Source organism: Ranitomeya imitator, chromosome 2, assembly GCF_032444005.1.
Source record: "Ranitomeya imitator isolate aRanImi1 chromosome 2, aRanImi1.pri, whole genome shotgun sequence".
NCBI classification, from domain to species: domain Eukaryota; kingdom Metazoa; phylum Chordata; class Amphibia; order Anura; family Dendrobatidae; genus Ranitomeya; species Ranitomeya imitator.
The window spans coordinates 799,782,948-799,803,086 of record NC_091283.1 but is presented as its reverse complement, the minus strand read 5'-3'; the positions used below and the strand labels follow the sequence as shown (position 1 = coordinate 799,803,086).

Below are 20,139 nucleotides of genomic sequence, written 5' to 3'. Positions count from 1 at the left end.
CCGGTAACCATCAATGAGTTTCTTACAATGCTCTGCTGGAATTTTAGACCATTCTTCTTTGGCAAACTGCTCCGGGTCCCTGATATGTGAAGGGTTCCTTCTCCAAACTGCCATTTTTAGATCTCTCCACAGGTGTTCTATGAGATTCAGGTCTGGACTCATTGCTGGCCACCTTAGAAGTCTCCAGTGCTTTCTCTCAAACCATTTTCTAGTGCTTTTTGAAGTGTGTTTTGGGTCATTGTCCTGCTGGAAGACCCATGACCTCTGAGGGAGACCCAGCTCTCTCACACTGAGCCCTACATTATGCTGCAAAATTTGTTGGTAGTCTTCAGACTTCATAATGCCATGCACACGGTCAAACAGTCCAGTGCCAGAGGCAGCAAAGCAACCCCAAAACATCAGGGAACCTCCGCCATGTTTGACGGTGGGGACCGTGTTCTTTTCTTTGAATGCCTCTTTTTTTTTCTCCTGTAAACTCTATGTTGATGCCTTTGCTCAAAAAGCTCTACTTTTGTCTCATCTGACCAGATAACATTCTTCCAAAACGTTTTAGGCTTTTTCAGGTAAGTTTTGGCAAACTCCAGCCTGGCTTTTTTATGTCTCGGGGTAAGAAGTGGGGTCTTCATGGGTCTCCTACCATACAGTCCCTTTTCATTCAGATGCCGACGGATAGTACGGGTTGACACTGTTGTACCCTCGGACTGCAGGGCAGCTTGAACTCGTTTGGATGTTAGTCGAGGTTCTTTATCCAACATCCGCACAATCTTGCGTTGAAATCTCTTGTCAATTTTTCTTTTCCGTCCACATCTAGGGAGGTTAGCCACAGTGCCATGGGCTTTAAACTTCTTGATGACACTGCGCACGGTAGACACAGGAACATTCAAGTCTTTGGAGATGGACTTGTAGCCTTGAGATTGCTCATGCTTCCTCACAATTTGGTTTCTCAAGTCCTCAGACAGTTCTTTGGTCTTCTTTCTTTTCTCCATGCTCAATGTGGTACACACAAGGACACAGGACAGAGGTTGAGTCAACTTTAATCCATGTCAACTGTCTGCAAGTGTGATTGTTATTGCCAACACCTGTTAGGTGCCACAGGTAAGTTACAGGTGCTGTTAATTACACAAATTAGAGAAGCATCACATGATTTTTCGAACAGTGCCAATACTTTTGTCCACCCCCTTTTTTATGTTTGGTGTGGAATTATATCCAATTTGGCTTTAGGACAATACTTTTTGTGTTTTTTTCATTTAAGACAAATTAAATGAAGATAACAAATAATTTGTGTTTGCAATCATTTTCAGGAAGAAACTGAGTTTTATCTGACAGAATTGCAGGGGTGTCAATACTTTTGGACACAATTGTAGGTGAGGTCATAGCTCAGTGATTAGGGTTTAGTGGCTCCTGAGAGGACAAATCTCAAAGGGCATTACTAATAAGCATTCAAACCATAGCTGCTGCACAACCTCTTTTTAAGGAGACTTGGTAACTTAATGTCAGTCCCTGATTTCACCATGTAAATTGTATACTGCAGTTAAGCTGTGGGCTCTCGCATACGTTGCCAACAGGTGCCCTCTCCATGCAGTGGTGCCTATTTGTGCCACACACCAAGGCCCCCATATTGTGCTGCGCACTGACTTTTCAAAGGTCATAACTTGTACCCTGAAGCTCTGTGTAACCATTGCACAATGTGCTGAAAATACAATTATTACCTATGGAGAAAATCCCATATGATTACTTTAATCACAAATGCCAAAATCAGACGTAGCACATGGCAGTATTGCATACAGTCTATTGTTTTGCATTATTTTTGGTCTTGCCACACATCACATTCCATCCTCATCCCAAAGTTGCATGTTGAGCAGGTGGACGCAGTAGTACGGTAGGTTGTCCCATCACATTTAGGCTCTGTGCACATGGCATATACACCATTAATAGATATCCCTTTGTATCCATCAGATGCTTCTGTAGACCTCTGTGGACTGGTCTTTGGGTCCCACAGGGTAGACACCCACCACCCAACATTCTGGTTATTGCATATCCCAGGGTAAATAGAATGTAAATGTTTTATGGCCTTATTTTTCTCGTATGATTTCACTTTTCTCCCTTCTTCTAGTTTGATGCCCTGGCTGCAACTAGACGGGAACGTGTTATATTTTACTCAGGCTGAAGAAATCCGAGCCCACCAGCTGCACACCAATGGCGGCCGACTTCACAAAAGACCCTTTGCAATGTTCTTGGGTCATCAGGAAGATGTCTGTCGCTTTGTTATCTCCGATTCTCATATAATCAGTGGCGGAGGGTACGTAGATGCAATTTACTTCTGTGTTATCCATTAAGAGCATGTACGCTAGCAAATCTGCAAGACGTAGAAGCGAGGTGGAAGACAGCGCGACTGCAGGATGGGACTACAGAGATTGTGTGTAGTCTGTTAATGTGGAGACCATCTTTCCAGATCTCAGTATATTACCATAGGACTGGTCTTAAGACGGAGAGCAGGTGTCCACCTATCATCAGACGTGGCAGAACGTCAGCTGCAGTTCTGTATTTCTATGCATGGTCTCACATTCACTTATGATGAACACCACGTGCATTTGAGAATAGTTTAGGCGGCTAGGGAGGATATGCCAACTGTTTTCATTCTTAAAAAGAGTTTTTCAAGCAAATATTTTTTATTATCGAGAAGTTGCGCTACTTTTCCCCAAGAGATCTCTGTTTTCCCCATAGGCTGCTTGGTTTGGGTCTGTTATCTTAGGTGTATGGGCAGTTTAGGACCATGGGTTAGTGTTAGTAAGCGCTAGATTATATACTGGAGCACGTCTTGATTCTGTATAAATGGCTTCGTCTTTCCTAGCTCCTTTCCTGAGACAAGTCCGTTGACTGAGCTGCTGCAGGGTGTGATTATTATTGCATGGCACCCAATGACGGAGATTTATCAGTGTCGTCTTATTAACCCTCCTTAGATGTTGATCACCAGTCTTGTTAGAAAAGCACTTGAAACACGTTAGCGTGTCTCCGAAACTCTGGAATCTTTTTGTATGTGTTGCATGAAAAAGTGGCATATCCATCCAGGGCTTCCAGAGTAGTAGGGGAGTCATCTCTTTCATGGCCACATGCAAACTGGAGGGAGCAAATCTCGTATGCTAACATTCCCTAAGGTCGCTTATCTACTATTGTTTGTCATTCCTAGGCTTTGGCATTTTTAGTACTTTTTGATCTCCACTGTAGCGCCCATTCGTCATGGAAGGATACAACTTTTGCCCCAACACGTAGAAATAAGACAATGTAGTTCTTCAAAGGTACAATGTATCTGAAGCCTAAACCTGGGCTGAGGTCATGGCTTTTTGAAGATTCACACTAAAATGTCAGTACGAGCAGAAGAGTGTTAGCAGATAATCCTCTTCATAAAAGAGATAAATGGTCTGACTCATTCCACGGTGAGCTCTGCTGCATTGCTCAAAGGTGAGTTCAGCGGCTGAGCCTGCCGAGGCAGGCGGGGAGCGCAGCTCTGCAGCATCACCTTTTGTGTTTAACGCCAACTGCATCGGAAAATGTTAAGACCTCAGCCGGGAGATCCATTCAGCATCCTCAAAGTGATGGGAAGAGGAAGGGAAAAAGAGAAAAAAAAAAGTTTGGAGTGGAATTTTTAATGGAATCCTTAGTTCGGTAAGCCTGGAAATGGGCATGTAAAGGAATTATATCAATTATGTTTGCTTTGAGCAGCGTTTTATAGCTGGAAACATAAGTAAGATTTCCTTTGATCCCTAATGTATGGTCTAATCGCCTTTTTCCTGTGCTATCACTCGTCTTGACTCATCGGTGTGATTGCAGGACTCCGTGGCGGGTGCAAAGCACAAATCATCTGCCCTTTATAATCATCATTTATTTATTACTAGCTCATTCAGTATGCTGGGATTTAATATAGTGTCCCACATTATCAATAAAATCAAAGCGTTTCCAGTCCAAATTCCCAATCCTAACCCCAGGCACATACACTATAGGACTAATTCAAGTGTTTGGTCATGGCCACCAAGCCTTATGAGGGGCATCCAATGCTTATGCTTATACAGACAAGTCCATCAATTAAAGGCTTTTTCACATAGAGACCACGATCAGCTGATCTCGCCACCTGAGCAAATAACTGTCTCTGATGGGAATAGCAACCGCCATGCAGGTCTTATGGCTTGTTCACACCTGTATTTTTTTCTGCTCCACACCCCACCCCCGCACGATTTTTATGGCAGCATTTTACAGTACCAGCAAAAGTGAAAGAGACTTTTTTGCAGATTTGAAAGTGTTTTTCCAAATCTGCAGCAAGTCAACTCCTTCAGCCTTTTTTTGCAGCGTTTTTCATATACTTAAGTGAATGTAGGGGGAGCACGTAAAAAAGCGCCGTATTTTATTCTGTATTTTTCCTGCCAAGACGCTGTTTTCTGTGCAGAAAAATGTACTGCAACTACTCAAGGTGTACACGTAGCCTCAGGCTGGTGCTACACAACTCCACAGCAATCCTCAGACAAGTCGCCCGACCAATAACACTCGTGCAACTCGCATTGACGTCTATTGCAAGTGAATCGCATCTGATTTGCAGCCAGCGACCGAATATCCTACACATTCGGAAGCATTCGCGACTGTGTTGAAGTCGTGGTAGGTCACAGATCTGAAATCATAAGATGGCAGTGTCACGCAGCACATATTGTCCTAGCCTTAAAAGGCGGCCGTACAAATACATGACCACCCTAGTGTTACAGAGTGACCCTTCCCTCCCGCTCATAGATGAGGGTCTTAATTAGTGAACACCATTCTATGATGACCATGTGCCATAAGAGGTTATTTATACAGGGGTTAAAATTTGGATAGATCCCTCTTAAGTCATACTTTATGACTTTCCTTATGATTTTGTCATAGCGTGAGATTTCCAACAAGTCCGTTCATGACACAGGCTGGAGTCACACTAGCGTATGGCAACGGATGGCATATGGTAACGACCCTCGGCTGTCACCCAGAGAGGATCAGAGCACAGCTGCGGAGGAGACGGAGAAAGTAATTTCTCCATCTGCTCCTCTGCCGGTGCGAGATATCACCCGAGTGCGGTGCAATATACGCCGACGCTGGCAGAGGAGGAGATGGAGAAATGACTTTCTCCGTCTCCTCCGCAGCTGTGCGAGAGGCTCGGAGCACAGAGCACGGACACTTGGCTCCCTCTCGCAGCAGAGCAGGAGCCGAGGGTCTTTAGCAGATCACATCCGATGCCATAGTGTGACCCCGGCCTTAGGTATAGAGTTGCTGTAGCTAGAAAGAGGCAAAGACTAAAGGCTACCACATCGTTGTCACCAAGAAGACGACCACTCCTGGTTAACAGCGTGGAAATGCTCAAAACACCTAGGTCTTGTGTTACGTCATTTTTCGGTTTTTAGAGCTTATCAATAAATGATGTTTTTAATATTTTTATATTTTTTTCTTATCCATAAAAGACCACACAGGCTCGCAGTTTGGGACCACCAAGTGTGGCAGTGTCTATCCATTTTCGGTTACAGTTGTAAAGTTCCAAATCCGTTCTTTAAAAGGAATCTGTCACAAGGTTTTTGCTACCGCATAATGTAGAGACAGAGACCCGGATTGCAGCGATGTATTGCTTACTGTGTTTTGTTGCTGCACTTTTGATAAAATTTCTGTTTTATCTCCCAGATCCAATGATTTTATTAAAACTGCAGCAAGCAACACAGCAAGTGGTACATTACTGGAATCAGGGTATCTGCCCCTACATTATGCTGATCTCAGATTGGGTGGCGGATTTCCTTTTAAGAGTGAAAGATCAGTCTAGGGAGAGAAAGAATCCGATTTCTCTGATCACAATGATTACAAAGTATTTTTCACGTGTACTATTGATTTTATAATAAAAATTAAAATGACGGTTAGTTTTTAAGTTCTTGTTCTAGGAGTTCTTTAAGGTGACTTACACGCAGAGCTCGGGGTATACCCACAGGCCTTATCCAGTAGCACCAGCTCTTCAGGACACTTCTCTCCTTGGATTCAGTTAACACATCTCTGACTTGGATCTCCCTGCAGGGATGGAAAGATCGCCCTTCATAATCTTCACAGCACTGCCAGCATCCAGTTCTCCGCACACGAGCAAGATGTGAACTGCGTGGATTGTCACGGAGGAATTATAGTCAGCGGCTCCAGGGACCGGACTGCCAGGGTAAGTCCTCATGAAGCTGTCGCTCAATCATTCCCTCTGACCGTCCGTGGACAGGAGAGACGGAGCACCTCCGTGAGGCACATTACTCACCCTCATGCTGAAAGCTGATTAGCTAAAAAGGCAGCTGGACGGGAGCCACACTGTACTCCGTGCTAGTCCTCTCCTATAATTCATGGAGATTGAGCGGGGCGGTTCGATGCAGCTTACCCTGTATTCAATCCTTCTAAATAAAAAAAATGCAAAAAAAACACACAATCAAGATAAGTATGCACAGATCAGGACTTGATTTAGCTGTAACTGTACAGAAGGGCACATATGTGACTGCTTTATACACCAGGACATACATCCGTGCTGCATGCATTTGGGCAGGTCTCTATCCGCAGCGATCATACAGAATATTGGTGGCGTAATCACTGGGGTTTGTCTTGATATACAGTGAATCTTTAAGGGTATGTGCACACGCTGCGAATCTGACGCTGCGGATCTGCAGCAGTTTTCCCTGAGTTTACAGTACCATGTAAACCTGTGGAAAACAAAATCCGTAGTGCCCATACTGCGGAAAAAAACACGCCGAAACGCTGCGTTGTTTATTCCGCAGCATGTTGTTATTATTATTATTTATTTATATGGAACCATTGATTCCATGGTGCTGTACATGAGAAGGGGTTACATACAAATTACAGATATCACTTACAGTAAACAAACTAACAATGGCGGACTGATACAGAGGGGCGAGGACCCTGCCCTTGCGGGCTTACATTCTACAGGGTGTCAATTCTTTGTGCGGATCCCCCTGCGGTTTACACCTGCTCCATAATAGGAATCCACAGGTGGAATCCCCACAAAAACCGCTGAAAATCCGCAGGTAATCCGCAGTGCGGTTTACCTGCGGATTTACAAAAACAGGTGTGGAAAAATCTACGTGTGCACATACCCTAAAAGTCACCCAAAGGTTATCCAGAGAAAGTTCATATTACTGCATAAAGATGTATTTTTATTATACATCCCAGAAAAATTATTTAAAGGGAATCTGTCAGCAGGTTTTGCTATGTAATCTGACAGCAGTGTTATGTAGGGACAGAGATCCTGATTCCAGCAATGTGTCACTTAGTTTACTGCGTGCAGCAGTTGTGATGCAATCCCTGTTTTCTCTACAGCAGATCGAGCTATGTATAACCTCACTCACGTCACTGCTTGGCAGCTTTCTTTGTAAACACACTGTGCATAGGCAGAAATCTACCAATCATTGTGGGGGTGAGGTTGGGCCAGTAGGCCCAAGACACCTAGTTTTGTAGTTATAATCTCCTGCTGATAAAATGCTAATTTTATTGAAACAGGAAAACACAGCCCATTAAGTGACACATCACTGGAAACGGGGTCTCTGCCCCTACATCAAGCTGCTGTCAGATTGCAAACTCCTGTTGACAGATTCTCTTTAAAGGGATGATACAGGATTAGAATCGCACAAAAACATAGTTGTTTTCTGCCAAAAATAGCATTGCAATTGTCTATAGGTTGTGTTAGCTTCATTGAAGCACATGGGGCTCAGCTGAAAAATCATAGACACCCTGCGGACAGTGCTGCTGGAACCCAATTTAAATTTTTTATTGCTCGTTTGGATCAGTGATGATAAAAATGCAGAGCATTCCTTGTGCCAATTCTGTTATTCCTTTTGAGAGAGTATGAGTCCAGCGATCTTGAGTATTGGCATCTTCAACCTCTGCTCCATTCATAGTGTATAGGACTGTGTGATAACGCTGAGTACAGCAGTCCCATTGACAATGGAGGACAAGTATGTGCATCACTGCTCCATTCGTAGTGTATAGGACGGCGGGATAATGCTGAGTACAGCAGTCCCATAGACAATTAATAGAGTGGATGCCGAACATGTGCATCTCTGCTCCATTCAACATGATGTTCATCAAAACCCTGTTCTTGGGTTTCAACAGAGCCCTGTTCTCGGGTTTAATCTTTTCATCAGAGTCCTGTTCTCGGGTTTGATCAGAGCCCTGTTCTCGGGTTTGATCAGAGTCCTGTTCTCGGGTTTAATCTTTTAATCAGAGCCCTGTTCTCGGGTTTAATCTTTTAATCAGAGCCCTGTTCTCGGGTTTCGTCAGAGCCCTGTTCTCGGGTTTAATCTTTTCATCAGAGTCCTGTTCTCGGGTTTGATCAGAGCCCTGTTCTCGGGTTTGATCAGAGTCCTGTTCTCGGGTTTAATCTTTTAATCAGAGCCCTGTTCTCGGGTTTAATCTTTTAATCAGAGCCCTGTTCTCGGGTTTGATCAGAGTCCTGTTCTCGGGTTTAATCTTTTAATCAGAGCCCTGTTCTCGGGTTTGATCAGAGTCCTGTTCTCGGGTTTGATCAGAGTCCTGTTCTCGGGTTTGATCAGAGTCCTGTTCTCGGGTTTGATCAGAGTCCTGTTCTCGGGTTTGATCAGAGTCCTGTTCTCGGGTTTGATCAGAGTCCTGTTCTCGGGTTTGATCAGAGTCTTGTTCTCGGGTTTGATCAGAGTCCTGTTCTCGGGTTTGATCAGAGTCCTGTTCTCGGGTTTGATCAGAGTCCTGTTCTCGGGTTTGATCAGAGTCCTGTTCTCGGGTTTGATCAGAGTCCTGTTCTCGGGTTTGATCAGAGTCCTGTTCTCGGGTTTGATCAGAGTCCTGTTCTCGGGTTTGATCAGAGTCCTGTTCTCGGGTTTGATCAGAGTCCTGTTCTCGGGTTTGATCAGAGCCCTGTTCTCGGGTTTCGTCAAAGTCGCAATCTCTAGCTCGCTGGGGGTCTAATCACTGTGGATAGGGGATAACTAGTGCTAAAGTTATATGGACTGCTAGGACTAGTGCTGAAGTTATATGGACTGCTAGGCCTGACTTGAGAATTTAATGTCTCTCCTACATGTGCTAATTTAAGCCATTAAATGACTGCCAGTTGTAGGTATGCAAGCAGTCATTTACCGGCCTATTTAGACCGGCCAATGAACATTTAATGCCCACTGGACAATCGCTAATACCATCATTCCATGTGCATAGAATATTATAATTGCTTTTAAGCAAGTGTAATTGCAAACAAACAACCAGCATCTAGCATGCTCATGAGATGGCTGTCGTCCTGTTAGGATGAGCGTTACTTGAGCACTTGTTTGTCGATTGTTGCTCTTGTAAATGGGCCATAACAGACCACTAGGTGCCAAAGTAATGGAATTTTTCATTGTTTTTAGAAAGTGGCTGTATCTGGGAAAGGGCAAGGTATTGTGAAGATGAGACGACCTGCACTGTTACGGCAGACACTAGTCTCGGACAGATATTCTATTTTCCCTCCTCCCTCCCGAGCTGTAGAACTCTATAAAACACTTCCAGGCGGTGTCTGCCGGGAATAATCTGACATTGCAGTTAAAACACTCAAACTGGTTTCTCCAGAGCAATGTCATGCAGAAATCTTGTTTCCAGCTGGTTGTACTACTGTTACTCACGCGGGAATTGGGACCGTTTGATCTAAGCGTGCACCTTGAAAGGGTTAATGAGCGAGTCCGTTTCTGAAGGCTGAGCCCTACTTAAACTGGTCTGCCTTCAGAAAGTTTTATTTTCATTTCACAAGTTTTTACATTATTATTTTAGTTTATTAGGTTTACAGCATAGCATTACTATTTTACTGCCGTTTAGGTAGAAATCACTGGTAAAAGTGAAGCAAGTCCCCGTAGTGGTTGTCCTTGCCCTCATCCAACGACTTTATTTCTCTTCACCAGTTTGCCCAAACCTGCAGAAAGCATAAATTACATAGTGCCCTGTATGGAAACTGTCTAGGAAGAAAGTTAGAAGGGCTGTCTATTCTGTAGATACCGTTGCGCTATCCTTGGGTCATCACTATGAGGTTGGCGGAGGTCCAATAGAGCGGTCTATTCTGTACATACTGTTGCGCTATCCTTGGGTCATCAATGTGAGGTTGGCGGAGGTCCAATAGAGCGGTCTATTCTGTACATACTGTTGCGCTATCCTTGGGTCATCAATGTGAGGTTGGTGGAGGTCCAATAGAGCTGTCTATTCTGTACATACTGTTGCGCTATCCTTGGGTCATCAATGTGAGGTTGGTGGAGGTCCAATAGAGCGGTCTATTCTGTACATACTGTTGCGCTATCCTTGGGTCATCAATGTGAGGTTGGCGGAGGTCCAATAGAGCGGTCTATTCTGTACATACTGTTGCGCTATCCTTGGGTCATCAATGTGAGGTTGGTGGAGGTCCAATAGAGCTGTCTATTCTGTACATACTGTTGTGCTATCCTTGGGTCATCACTGTGAGGTTGGCGGAGGTCCAATAGAGCGGTCTATTCTGTACATACTGTTGCGCTATCCTTGGGTCATCACTGTGAGGTTGGCGGAGGTCCAATAGAGCGGTCTATTCTGTACATACTGTTGCGCTATCCTTGGGTCATCAATGTGAGTTTGGTGGAGGTCCAATAGAGCTGTCTATTCTGTACATACTGTTGCGCTATCCTTGGGTCATCAATGTGAGGTTGGTGGAGGTCCAATAGAGTGGTCTATTCTGTACATACTGTTGCGCTATCCTTTGGTCATCACTGTGAGGTTGGCGGGGTTCCAATAGAAGGCACAGATGTTTGCAACTCTGCCGGTGGCAGCTGGATGTGAGGGGTTTATGGGGCCGTACACTGTCTAGTGGCCGTTCTCCGGTACTCTGGTGATGATTGGCGTTACTTAGGAACAGACAGTATCGTGTATGACGTGCTGTTCGGCCGCCATTACAAACATCTGATGAGTTGGGGTGTTGGGTCTCAGATCTCCACTAATCGAATATTGTTGACCTATCAAAAGACCATCAATAATCAAAGAGTGAAGAGCTCCTGTAAATGTCCTTGTGTTTTCAGTATTGGCCAGATTCTTCCTTGACATGAGGAGCTTTGCGGCTGGTCCAAACCATTTTGTGTATACAGTTCCTATGTGGACCCATGTATCACCATGGTTACAAACTATTAAAAAGCATGTGCGATCTGATTTCTGCAGTTTCTTAGGGCCCTTTCACACTTCGTTCTTCTTCATGTTTAGTGGTCTTGTCGGGGCCTGCCTCCAGTAGTCTTTTATGCCAGAAAATTACGTACGCCTGAGCAGACACCGACTCCATCTGCACCATTATCGTTAATGGCCCTGACAGCGCATGCACACAAATCCTGTTTTGCGGGAGGTTCGGACTTGACCCCCGATGGGGCCAAGAAGGTACGACAAAGCGCAGCATGGACACACCTTACTCTGTTCCATTTAATCCCTATGCTAAAAGCAGCTTAGAAAAAAAGAGATGAAGATGGTGCAAAACACAGTGGATTTCCGCCTGCGTATTCAAGTTTTTAGAGTGCCAGCAAACTGGGTAAACTGACAGGAGCGCCGGGTTTGGGATCCGTTGCGGTAATAGGTGAAATGTGCCGAGCAAAGGATGATATGTGTGGCTTCTCGCATCTTTGTATCACCGAGGGGGCTTCACTACCAGGAAATGCATTCAGTCGTAACATGGCCTAAAGGCCAGTAAATTCCCTGTAGTGAGGGTCAACCATAGAGATCGATGATCACCTTCCGTTTTCTCGTGTTTATCTGTCACCAATAGCAAAGATGTTCATTTGTACGATTAATATGAGTGTTTGTCCGCACCAACAGCCCCCCAAAGTTTCCACCTCTGTAAGACTTTTCATCAAGAATATTTGCAAAGTTATGCCATTAAAAAAATTAATTAATTTGAGCAATAAACCGGAAAGGAGGTGGACATATTGTTTCACTTATGTATATGGTTCCAGATTCATTCTTGTATTTAGGTGATCACTTTTTTCATGATTTCACAATGAATATTTGGCCGTTACCGGTTGCAATAAATTTGCATGGTCCATTTGTACATGAAGCGGAGGAATCCCAAGCTGACGGGAGCACTAAATGCAGAGCGAGTGGCTGGGACGGAGCTCGCTGGAGTGTTGAGTTCTGTTAAGCCCGGAGAAGCTGCTAATGTACATTCCTGACTGATAGGCCAGAGATAGGCTGCTCCCAGCAATATTTTTAACCTGTTGAAGATAGTGAAGCTTAGCCTAGTTAAGCTTGCCACCTTCATTCAGTTCCTCGTGGTGCGATAGTAAATTCCTGTTGACACGACTAAAACACAATCCCCTTTGTGGTCAACAAACACGTGCGCGAAAAGAATTCTGAAGATTTGGGGATCTTATGTGCATAAAGAAGGAGCTTAGACATAAAAACACAAACATTCATCAGAGGAGATCTTGTGCTTACAGGGAAAGCCATCTCCAGCGATGGGCTGAGGAGCATTGAGCGTATTCAGGATTATGTCACTTGGAGTCTTGTTTTTTAGATATGTATATGGAGAAGATGTCACACATATGTAATATGGCTGTAGCCGGAAAGTCTTCTCTGTGTATTGCACTGATATGAGGGCTTCTATGTAGAGTTTCATACGAAAAAGGATAAAACCTTGAGGAACCCTTTGTAGCGATATGTTTCTGCATCAGTCTATTAACTTTCTACCTTCTGCAAACGTTTCAGGTGTGGTCTCTTTCCTCGGGCGCAGACGGGCGATGGCTGCACACCATTCCGACAGAAGACAGAGTTTGGTCGGTTGCCATAAACCCTGTTTTGAGGTAACGGAAGTATTCAGTGCTTTAGGATTTCATTAATCTTTACCTTTTTATTGTTGGATCTATCCCAATGCTATAACGCTGTACAAGCATTTGTTCACACTTTGCACTTTGGCTGCATGTCTTGGTTGCGGAAAAAAAAACGCAGAGTGTAACAGTACCAGCAAATTGCATGCGATTTCTAGAATTTCATTCACACACTGCTTACTTTTTCCTTGCAGATTTGAACTTTCAAAATGTTTTTTTTTTATCAGTAGCATGTCGATTCTTTCAACATTTTTGCAGCGTTTTTCATCCATTCAAATGAATGGGGGAAAAAAGTGCATATTTTACTCAGCTTTTTATATTTACTGTCAACACTTGAGTATTTGCAGCAGGTTTTTCTTCTGTAAAACCAAACTTCTGCATCTGCCCTGAAGGAAGAAAGATTTACTACAAATGCACATAAGTATCATCTGTAGTTCTGTCTTCCTGCTCCATATTTAATGCTGCTGGAATGTTTGTGAATGATTTTGTAAAGTCTGTGGCTTTACAGGTGGACTATCAAAGAGGTGTGGACTATCAAAGAGGTGTTGACTCCCCATAGGCAAGATAGACTATTTGTTACCATCCCTGCCTTTTTGGTCTCTGTCTACTCGGTGCTCAACTTTTGCAAGTAGACTCTGACCCTGACTCTTAAGACCCATGTTCTGGTGATGAGACGATTGCCGGGTGCTGGAGACTTGCACGGGCCAGATCAGCTCTGCTGTGTATCCCAGGAGGCTGGAATTTGTCCCACTTATTGGGAAAATCTACAAATGAAAAAGGTGTGAAAAGGTTCTCCTGAAGGTCTTAAACAAATGATAAACGTAAAACTGAACACACAGACCACCACCACAACTTTCAATCCCTCCCATAAAGGCACAAATACGTCCGTATAACTTCATTGGGGAATTTAGTGGATATCATCCGCTCTGATGTAGAAATGAATGTCCAGGCGTGTTGGATATAAAGGATGATGATTTATTATCAACGCGTTTGGAAGTCACTGGGACTTCTTCCTCAGGAGATGCTATGTATAGTGACTTCGAAACGCGCTGAGAATAAACCATCATCCTTTATATCCAACACGCCTGGACATTAATTTCTACAGCAGCGCGAATGATATCCACGAAATTCCTTAATTGAATATTCTGATTCGGTCACCAGTTTGAGCAGTGGATTTACGGCAGCTGTTAACTCTGATGAGTATTTTACGTTATATTTTCGGAAGCATCAGGTGAGTGCAATCTCATTGTATATACTGAAATCTCCATCGGATAAGACCCTATTGCGCTTTTCTCTCCTGCAGCATCTTTAGTTTTCATTGGGGAATTGCACTCCAATGGTAATAGTTATTCTAGAATAATAGTGCAAAAAGTCACTTGTCCTGCTAAGGCTACTTTCACACTAGCGTCGTTTGGGATACGTCGCAATGCGTCGTTTTGGGGAAAAAACGCATCCTGCAAAGTTTTCTGCAGGATGCGTTTTTTCCCCATAGACTAACATTAGCGACGCATTGCCACACGTCGCAACCGTCGTGCGACGGTTGCGTCGTGTTGTGGCGGACCGTCCGAACAAAAAAACGTTGCTCCGCCCCCACCTCCCCGCAACTCCCAATGGGGCAGCGGATGATCTGGCAAAATGCATCCGCTGCCCCCGTTGTGCGGCGCTTCCACAGTATGCGTCGGTACGTCGGCCCGATGCCCTGCGACGGGCCGAGTACGACGCTAGTGTGAAAGTAGCCTAAAATGTCACAGTAAATTTGCCCAAAAATTTGTCAGCTTTTGAAAAAAAAAAATCCATTACCGTAGCTAAAAACATCTGGAAACCTGCAAATTTTGGTCCTAGTGAAGAACATAAAAAAACACGGGAGAACACATAAAATGAACTTAAAAAAATTGAAAAGAATGAAAACATCAAAAAGTCACAAATCTATAATCAATTGGGCCATCCTTTTTTTTTTTTTTTTTTGCCCTTTCTTTAAAATTTCCTGTGATACCATCCCCCACCTATCCAAAAACAAAAATGTGAAAGTAAAAATTAAGCCCACTATATTATTGAAAAAACAATACACTTTTTTAACCCTGCTGTTCTGTTCGGTCTGGGGAGACCTATTTTGAACTTTGGTATTTTTTGGGGTGTTCAAGATGCGGTTCTGAAACTTGTGGTTGATTGACTTAAATGAGGATGGGTCGGTCGGCCACGGGTTTCAGAGCCGCATCTTGAATATTTTAAAGAATATTGAAGTTCAAAGTCGGTCATTTTTGACCAACAGAACAGCAGGGTTAAATAATTGGATTAACTGAACAAGATAATACATCCAGACTTGAAAGCTATAATGTTTTTTGAGAGAAAACCGAAATGTTTCTAATCGTGAACTGGAAAAATGGCTTGGTCTTTAAATGGTTAAATAAAACATTTATGTTGCTCAAAATGCCGTAAAAATTAATTTTTCTTGTGAATAACAAGACCTCGCTCTGGCATGAGAGAAATTTGGAGAAAAAAAAGAGTGAAAAAAAAGGCAAAAACATTGTCTGTGGCTCAGTTCTGCTCTACCTTTCTTGGGTAGGTGGGTTTAGAGGTGACCTCTGAGCGATACTCCTTATTCTGAGAGACGATCAGATGACACATACATAGGATTTATTGGAAATATGTGGATCGTAAATGTAACCGTGAAGTTTTCCCTCTTCAGCTTATTGGTGAAGTAAATAAAAGACTATGCGCTGCCTTGTGTGTATTTTCACCTCGTCCTCCTCCAGGTATGTGTTAAATGCGGCTTTGTTATGTAGTAACGTGCCACAGCAGAGTGACAGATCGGCGCCGAGTTGCTCAGAGGCCTGCGTTTTGTCAGGTTTTCAAATGATAGATCAAGTTTTAATCTGTAATAGAAGTTGGATAGACTGCGGGTCTTCAGCTTCGTTTTTATATTGCCTCTTTCAGCCCAGATTACTCAGATGCTGTTATTTTACGGAATTTACAATTTATTTCTTCTCCAGACTAATGGGATTGAAAAGTTCATGGAAAAGTAATTTTCTGTCCTCGCACACCAACTTTTCCAAAACTCTTTTTTTTTTTTTTTATTCTAGTATTCCCTAAACAATGTCACAAAAGAAATAATGTAATATATTTTCGGCATGTGAATCTTCTTTGAAATCACAATTGGAGCACAGGAGAAGCATGCAAAGATGTGGACAGAGTTCTACACAGAGCTCTGTCTGATCAGTACAAAACTGCACACGATGGTTCTTTCTAGGGTCCTGCGCATTGTCTGGATGGGAGTCACAAAATATTGGGCACTTGTCATATGATAGGTCAGTGTTGTACAGCCCAGTATGGATCTTATGATCTTCATCTTCTGGATGCCGAAGATTTAAAAAAAAATTCCACCAGCATTACAAATTCTATAGAAATGAGCAAATGGATTTTCAGAACCGTGGTTGAGCAGCCGCATCAGGGCAGGAGATCTGTAAGGCTTACTGTGTGCCGGCATCGCTTGTGATTATGAGGCCTGATACAACATCACGTGGGTGTCTTGATGCAATGATGACGTCGCAGCGGGCGTTCCTATGTACGGGGTCGCAGGGGATATCAAGCGATCGTTTGGTGGCAAATGTCTAATGTGCTGGAGCCTTCTTAGGAATTGTGACCAGAGGGCATTGTATGCTTCTCCGAAAAGCCTGCAATGGTTCAGTAGGGAATATGGCCCCCATTCATCAAGACGGGCGGTTTTCATGCCAGCCTTGGTGAGGGAGCCTGTTGGAGTCAAATACTCCTGACTCATTAAGAAGCCCACACCTTTTAATGAATCAGAAGCATCTGAAAAATTTGCGCTTTGACAAATATTTTACCCCAGTTGGGGACTGGAGGAAGATTTTTGGCATATCAAACACTACCACTCCTCATGAATTTAATAAGGCCGTTGCCATACTTCCTTTCCACCCAAGCTCTGCCCACTTTGTCAGAACTGGGCACAAATGGCGTGAGAGCAACAAAAGATACCACATTTTAACGCAGCCTTGTGTTGCACCAATACTTTGTGACTCTTCAAAGCTTTTTACGACAGAATTCTGGCTTAAAGTTTTTGATAAATAGGGCAATATGTTGTTTTTATTTGCTTTCTCTACGGAGTATCATGATGGGTTTAGGTGATGACCCTTTAAGCTCGTTTCTTGTTAGGCCGTGCATCACCTTTTCGCCCCGGCTCCATTATGAAGCTGATGACCGTAGATGTCCACACTCTTACTGTCACAATATTTACTAACAATGTTTCCTTTATAGGGACGAATGATAGATGTGTCTTTAGCGGAGGGGCTGCAGTCCCTCCATTGACTAAGGTTTAAATCAGTCACCCATTTTATGTGAGACCATGAGGTTCTCCCTCCACCCCAATTATCTATCCACTCTCCACTCCATGCAAATTCTTCTTGAATTAGAGACCATTATCCACGTCATTAATTCTTCAATTTGATGGCTGGTATAGCAGGGCCTGCAACACACTACTGACCTCAGATAATGGAAACCCACTCTTTAACATATTGATGATGAGAGAAGTTAATTAAAATTCCTGGGAGTAAAGGTGTCAGCCAGCCTATAAACCTGTCATTGAACAACGGGCTCCGAGTGATCTACAATAGGAGAAGAGAGGAGAGGCAAAATCGGTGTTCAGAAGAGTGTAGAGAGATCAGAAGAAGATACATTTCCTAAAATAATAACTACGTCTCTCTTTAGCATGGACGAGCAGTTCCAGAGATCAGACTGCTCCTAGCAAAACCCAGAAGACTTGTGGCCCTGGCTGGATCGTAACAGCTGAAGAACCCTTGACCCAACCTCCACGTCCAGCTTGTGTTCTCCATATGGGTCCAGAGCGCTTCACGGATAATGTTATTTGTTCATGCCTCATCATGATAGCACAGGAGAACACATGTTGATTTTAGGAAACCTACCCCATAGGGCAATCATTTATGCACTGATAGACCCGTTAAATGAACATCCAAGGATCATCCGTGGCCTTCCAGTCTGCCGTGTATAACTGATTAAGATCCCGCAGAGGGTTGAAGGATTGTAAAATCAGCTATATGGTGGTCCAGCCTGACAGAAGAACAACTTTTTTTTTTTAAGCCAAAAAATAGAGACATTACTATGAAATTTTTACCTTTAAAATAGTTGTGTTGCTTGTGACTTATTAAAAGAAATAGAAACGAGCAGACTGTTCAGCAATCTGCCCATTTGTCAACTGGCGTAAAGATTCCTTTTCATCTGCGAATGAGATGTCAAAATTTTCTTTATATTGTATTTAAATTATTATTTGGAAAGTGGATGAAGCTTAGCGAGGAGGGGTACGACCAACAAATCATCTTAATTTACACCACAAAAGTGGCATGAAATTACCACGGTAATGTAATCCAGGCCGTGAATGGAGTACATTTCTAAGTCTGAGCATAGCCGCTGAAAGAGCCGCTAAATTCATTGGCCTCCTAAAAGAATTGTCCACTTCTCAGACAACCTCTTCTCAAATGCTATATCCCCCTTAAATACATAATTATAATATAATTAATAATTATAAATAAAATAACATTCTGTACTGACCTCTGGAGCCCCTCTAGCAATGACGTTACTAGGTCTCCCGGGGCTTGTGTGATATTGGGGGGGAAATATAGAGATTGAGAAGGGTTTGTCCGAGTAGTGGACAACACCTTTAAGAGGTCTGTGACTTTTAATGAATTAGACACGTTTTCCTTAGACAGCGCTTTCAAGGCTAGTGTGCAGAATGCTAGTCTTGATGAAATGGGACAATGACTTACGGTAATTTTATATTATTTATTTTTTATTCTACCTTACCTATGTCAATATGTGATTTTTTTTTTTCTTTCGATGTTTTTGTAAGGGACAAAATGTCATATTTTATTTCCTTCTTTTCTTCCTTCCTTTTTCTTTTTGTTCTCTCTTTTTTTTCTGTTTTTATCGTATTTTTTTTTCTTTTATGCTATTTTCACTTTTTCACTTTTTTGGGGGGGTTATTTCTCTATTCTCTTTTTATTTTTATTTTTCATGTCTCTTGTTCTTTTTCTCTCATTTGTGTTTTTTTTTTTTCTTTTTCTCTTCCCTCTCTAAAATTCTGTCTCTTATTTTTCTTTCTTTCTTCCTTTCACCCCCCCTCTTTTATTTCTCTCCCTCTACATATCTATAGATATATATACACACATTCATACAGTGCTTGATCATTTGTTTCCATCTTTTATCTGATGAGTGATACTGTTTCCCTTGCTGGTGCTGGGCAGTGTGCCTTTTGTTTTTTCAGCTTTGATCAGTGCCCTGCCAACAGATAATTTAGGAATCGCATCCGAAGTGTGTCGTTAATGTTAAAATTACTTTCTTTTCCCCTTTTTTCTCTTGGGTGATGAAGCAGAGCAGGAGAGCAGACAGGGGCTATAAATCCTGCCGCTATAGGAGGCTATCTTTCTACATCTCTCCAGTTTCACCAACAGATAAATGTTTGTTCACAAATCAGTAAAGTTTGTTTTTTAGCTCGGATAATAATTTACTGTAGAATCCTAGACTTTGTTTTCCTATTACCCGTTGTCTATGGTCCTGCTGGCCACTCCAGTCCTTTCATCTCAATGGCCTGTCTAACATCACTAGGGATTCCTGTGGGGTCCCCATTAAGGATCCTCATCATCCGGAAATTGAAGGAGCCATTTATTTTATTTATTATACTCGCTTATATAGTGCCACAGTAGTTTTCAGACATCATCATCGCTGTCCCCATTGGGGCTCACAATCCAAAGTGTGTGTGGAGGAAACTGGAGAACCCGGAGAAAACCCAAGCAAACACGAGGAGAACATACAAACTCCTTGCAGATATTTTCCTCGGTGGGCTTTGGACCCAGGACCCCAGTGCTGCAGTGCCACTGAGTCACTGTGACTCTGTTATTAGCGCTGCAGCTAATCAGTGGCCACTAATGGGCTACAGCTCTCCCATTTCATAGAAGTCTGATCAAGAGTCCATGAAGCAGCGCATTAATAGCTGCTTATTGGCAACAGTGGTCACGTGTCATAATATCATACGAGCGCCAGGAGCGCAGGAGGGGAGTATCAGGTTTTTTTAGTTGACTTTGGTGACTATGGTATTTATGAATGAGTTGACCCAGTAACCCACATTCCCTTTACGCCATTGCTGCCAGTTTTCCACACATTATCACTGATCACGGCAGTCCCTTCAGTGGGGGCTCCACTGACTTTAAGCTGATCACTGGGTATCCTCGCTGAAGGGGATACCCAGCGATCAGCTGAA

At 43.1% G+C, this 20,139-nt stretch overlaps 1 protein-coding gene across 2 annotated transcripts in view; it reads left to right on the top strand.

Moving 5' to 3' along the window:
• FBXW4 (F-box and WD repeat domain containing 4) overlaps window positions 1-20,139 on the top strand; it is a 215,005-nt gene that overhangs the window by 62,988 nt on the left and 131,878 nt on the right. For both annotated transcript variants that reach the window (XM_069753756.1, XM_069753757.1), the window contains 3 exons: window positions 2,114-2,299; window positions 6,067-6,199; window positions 12,736-12,830. In XM_069753756.1, coding sequence (XP_069609857.1) covers window positions 2,114-2,299; window positions 6,067-6,199; window positions 12,736-12,830 — 414 coding nt within the window. The remainder of the gene's footprint in view (window positions 1-2,113; window positions 2,300-6,066; window positions 6,200-12,735; window positions 12,831-20,139) is intronic.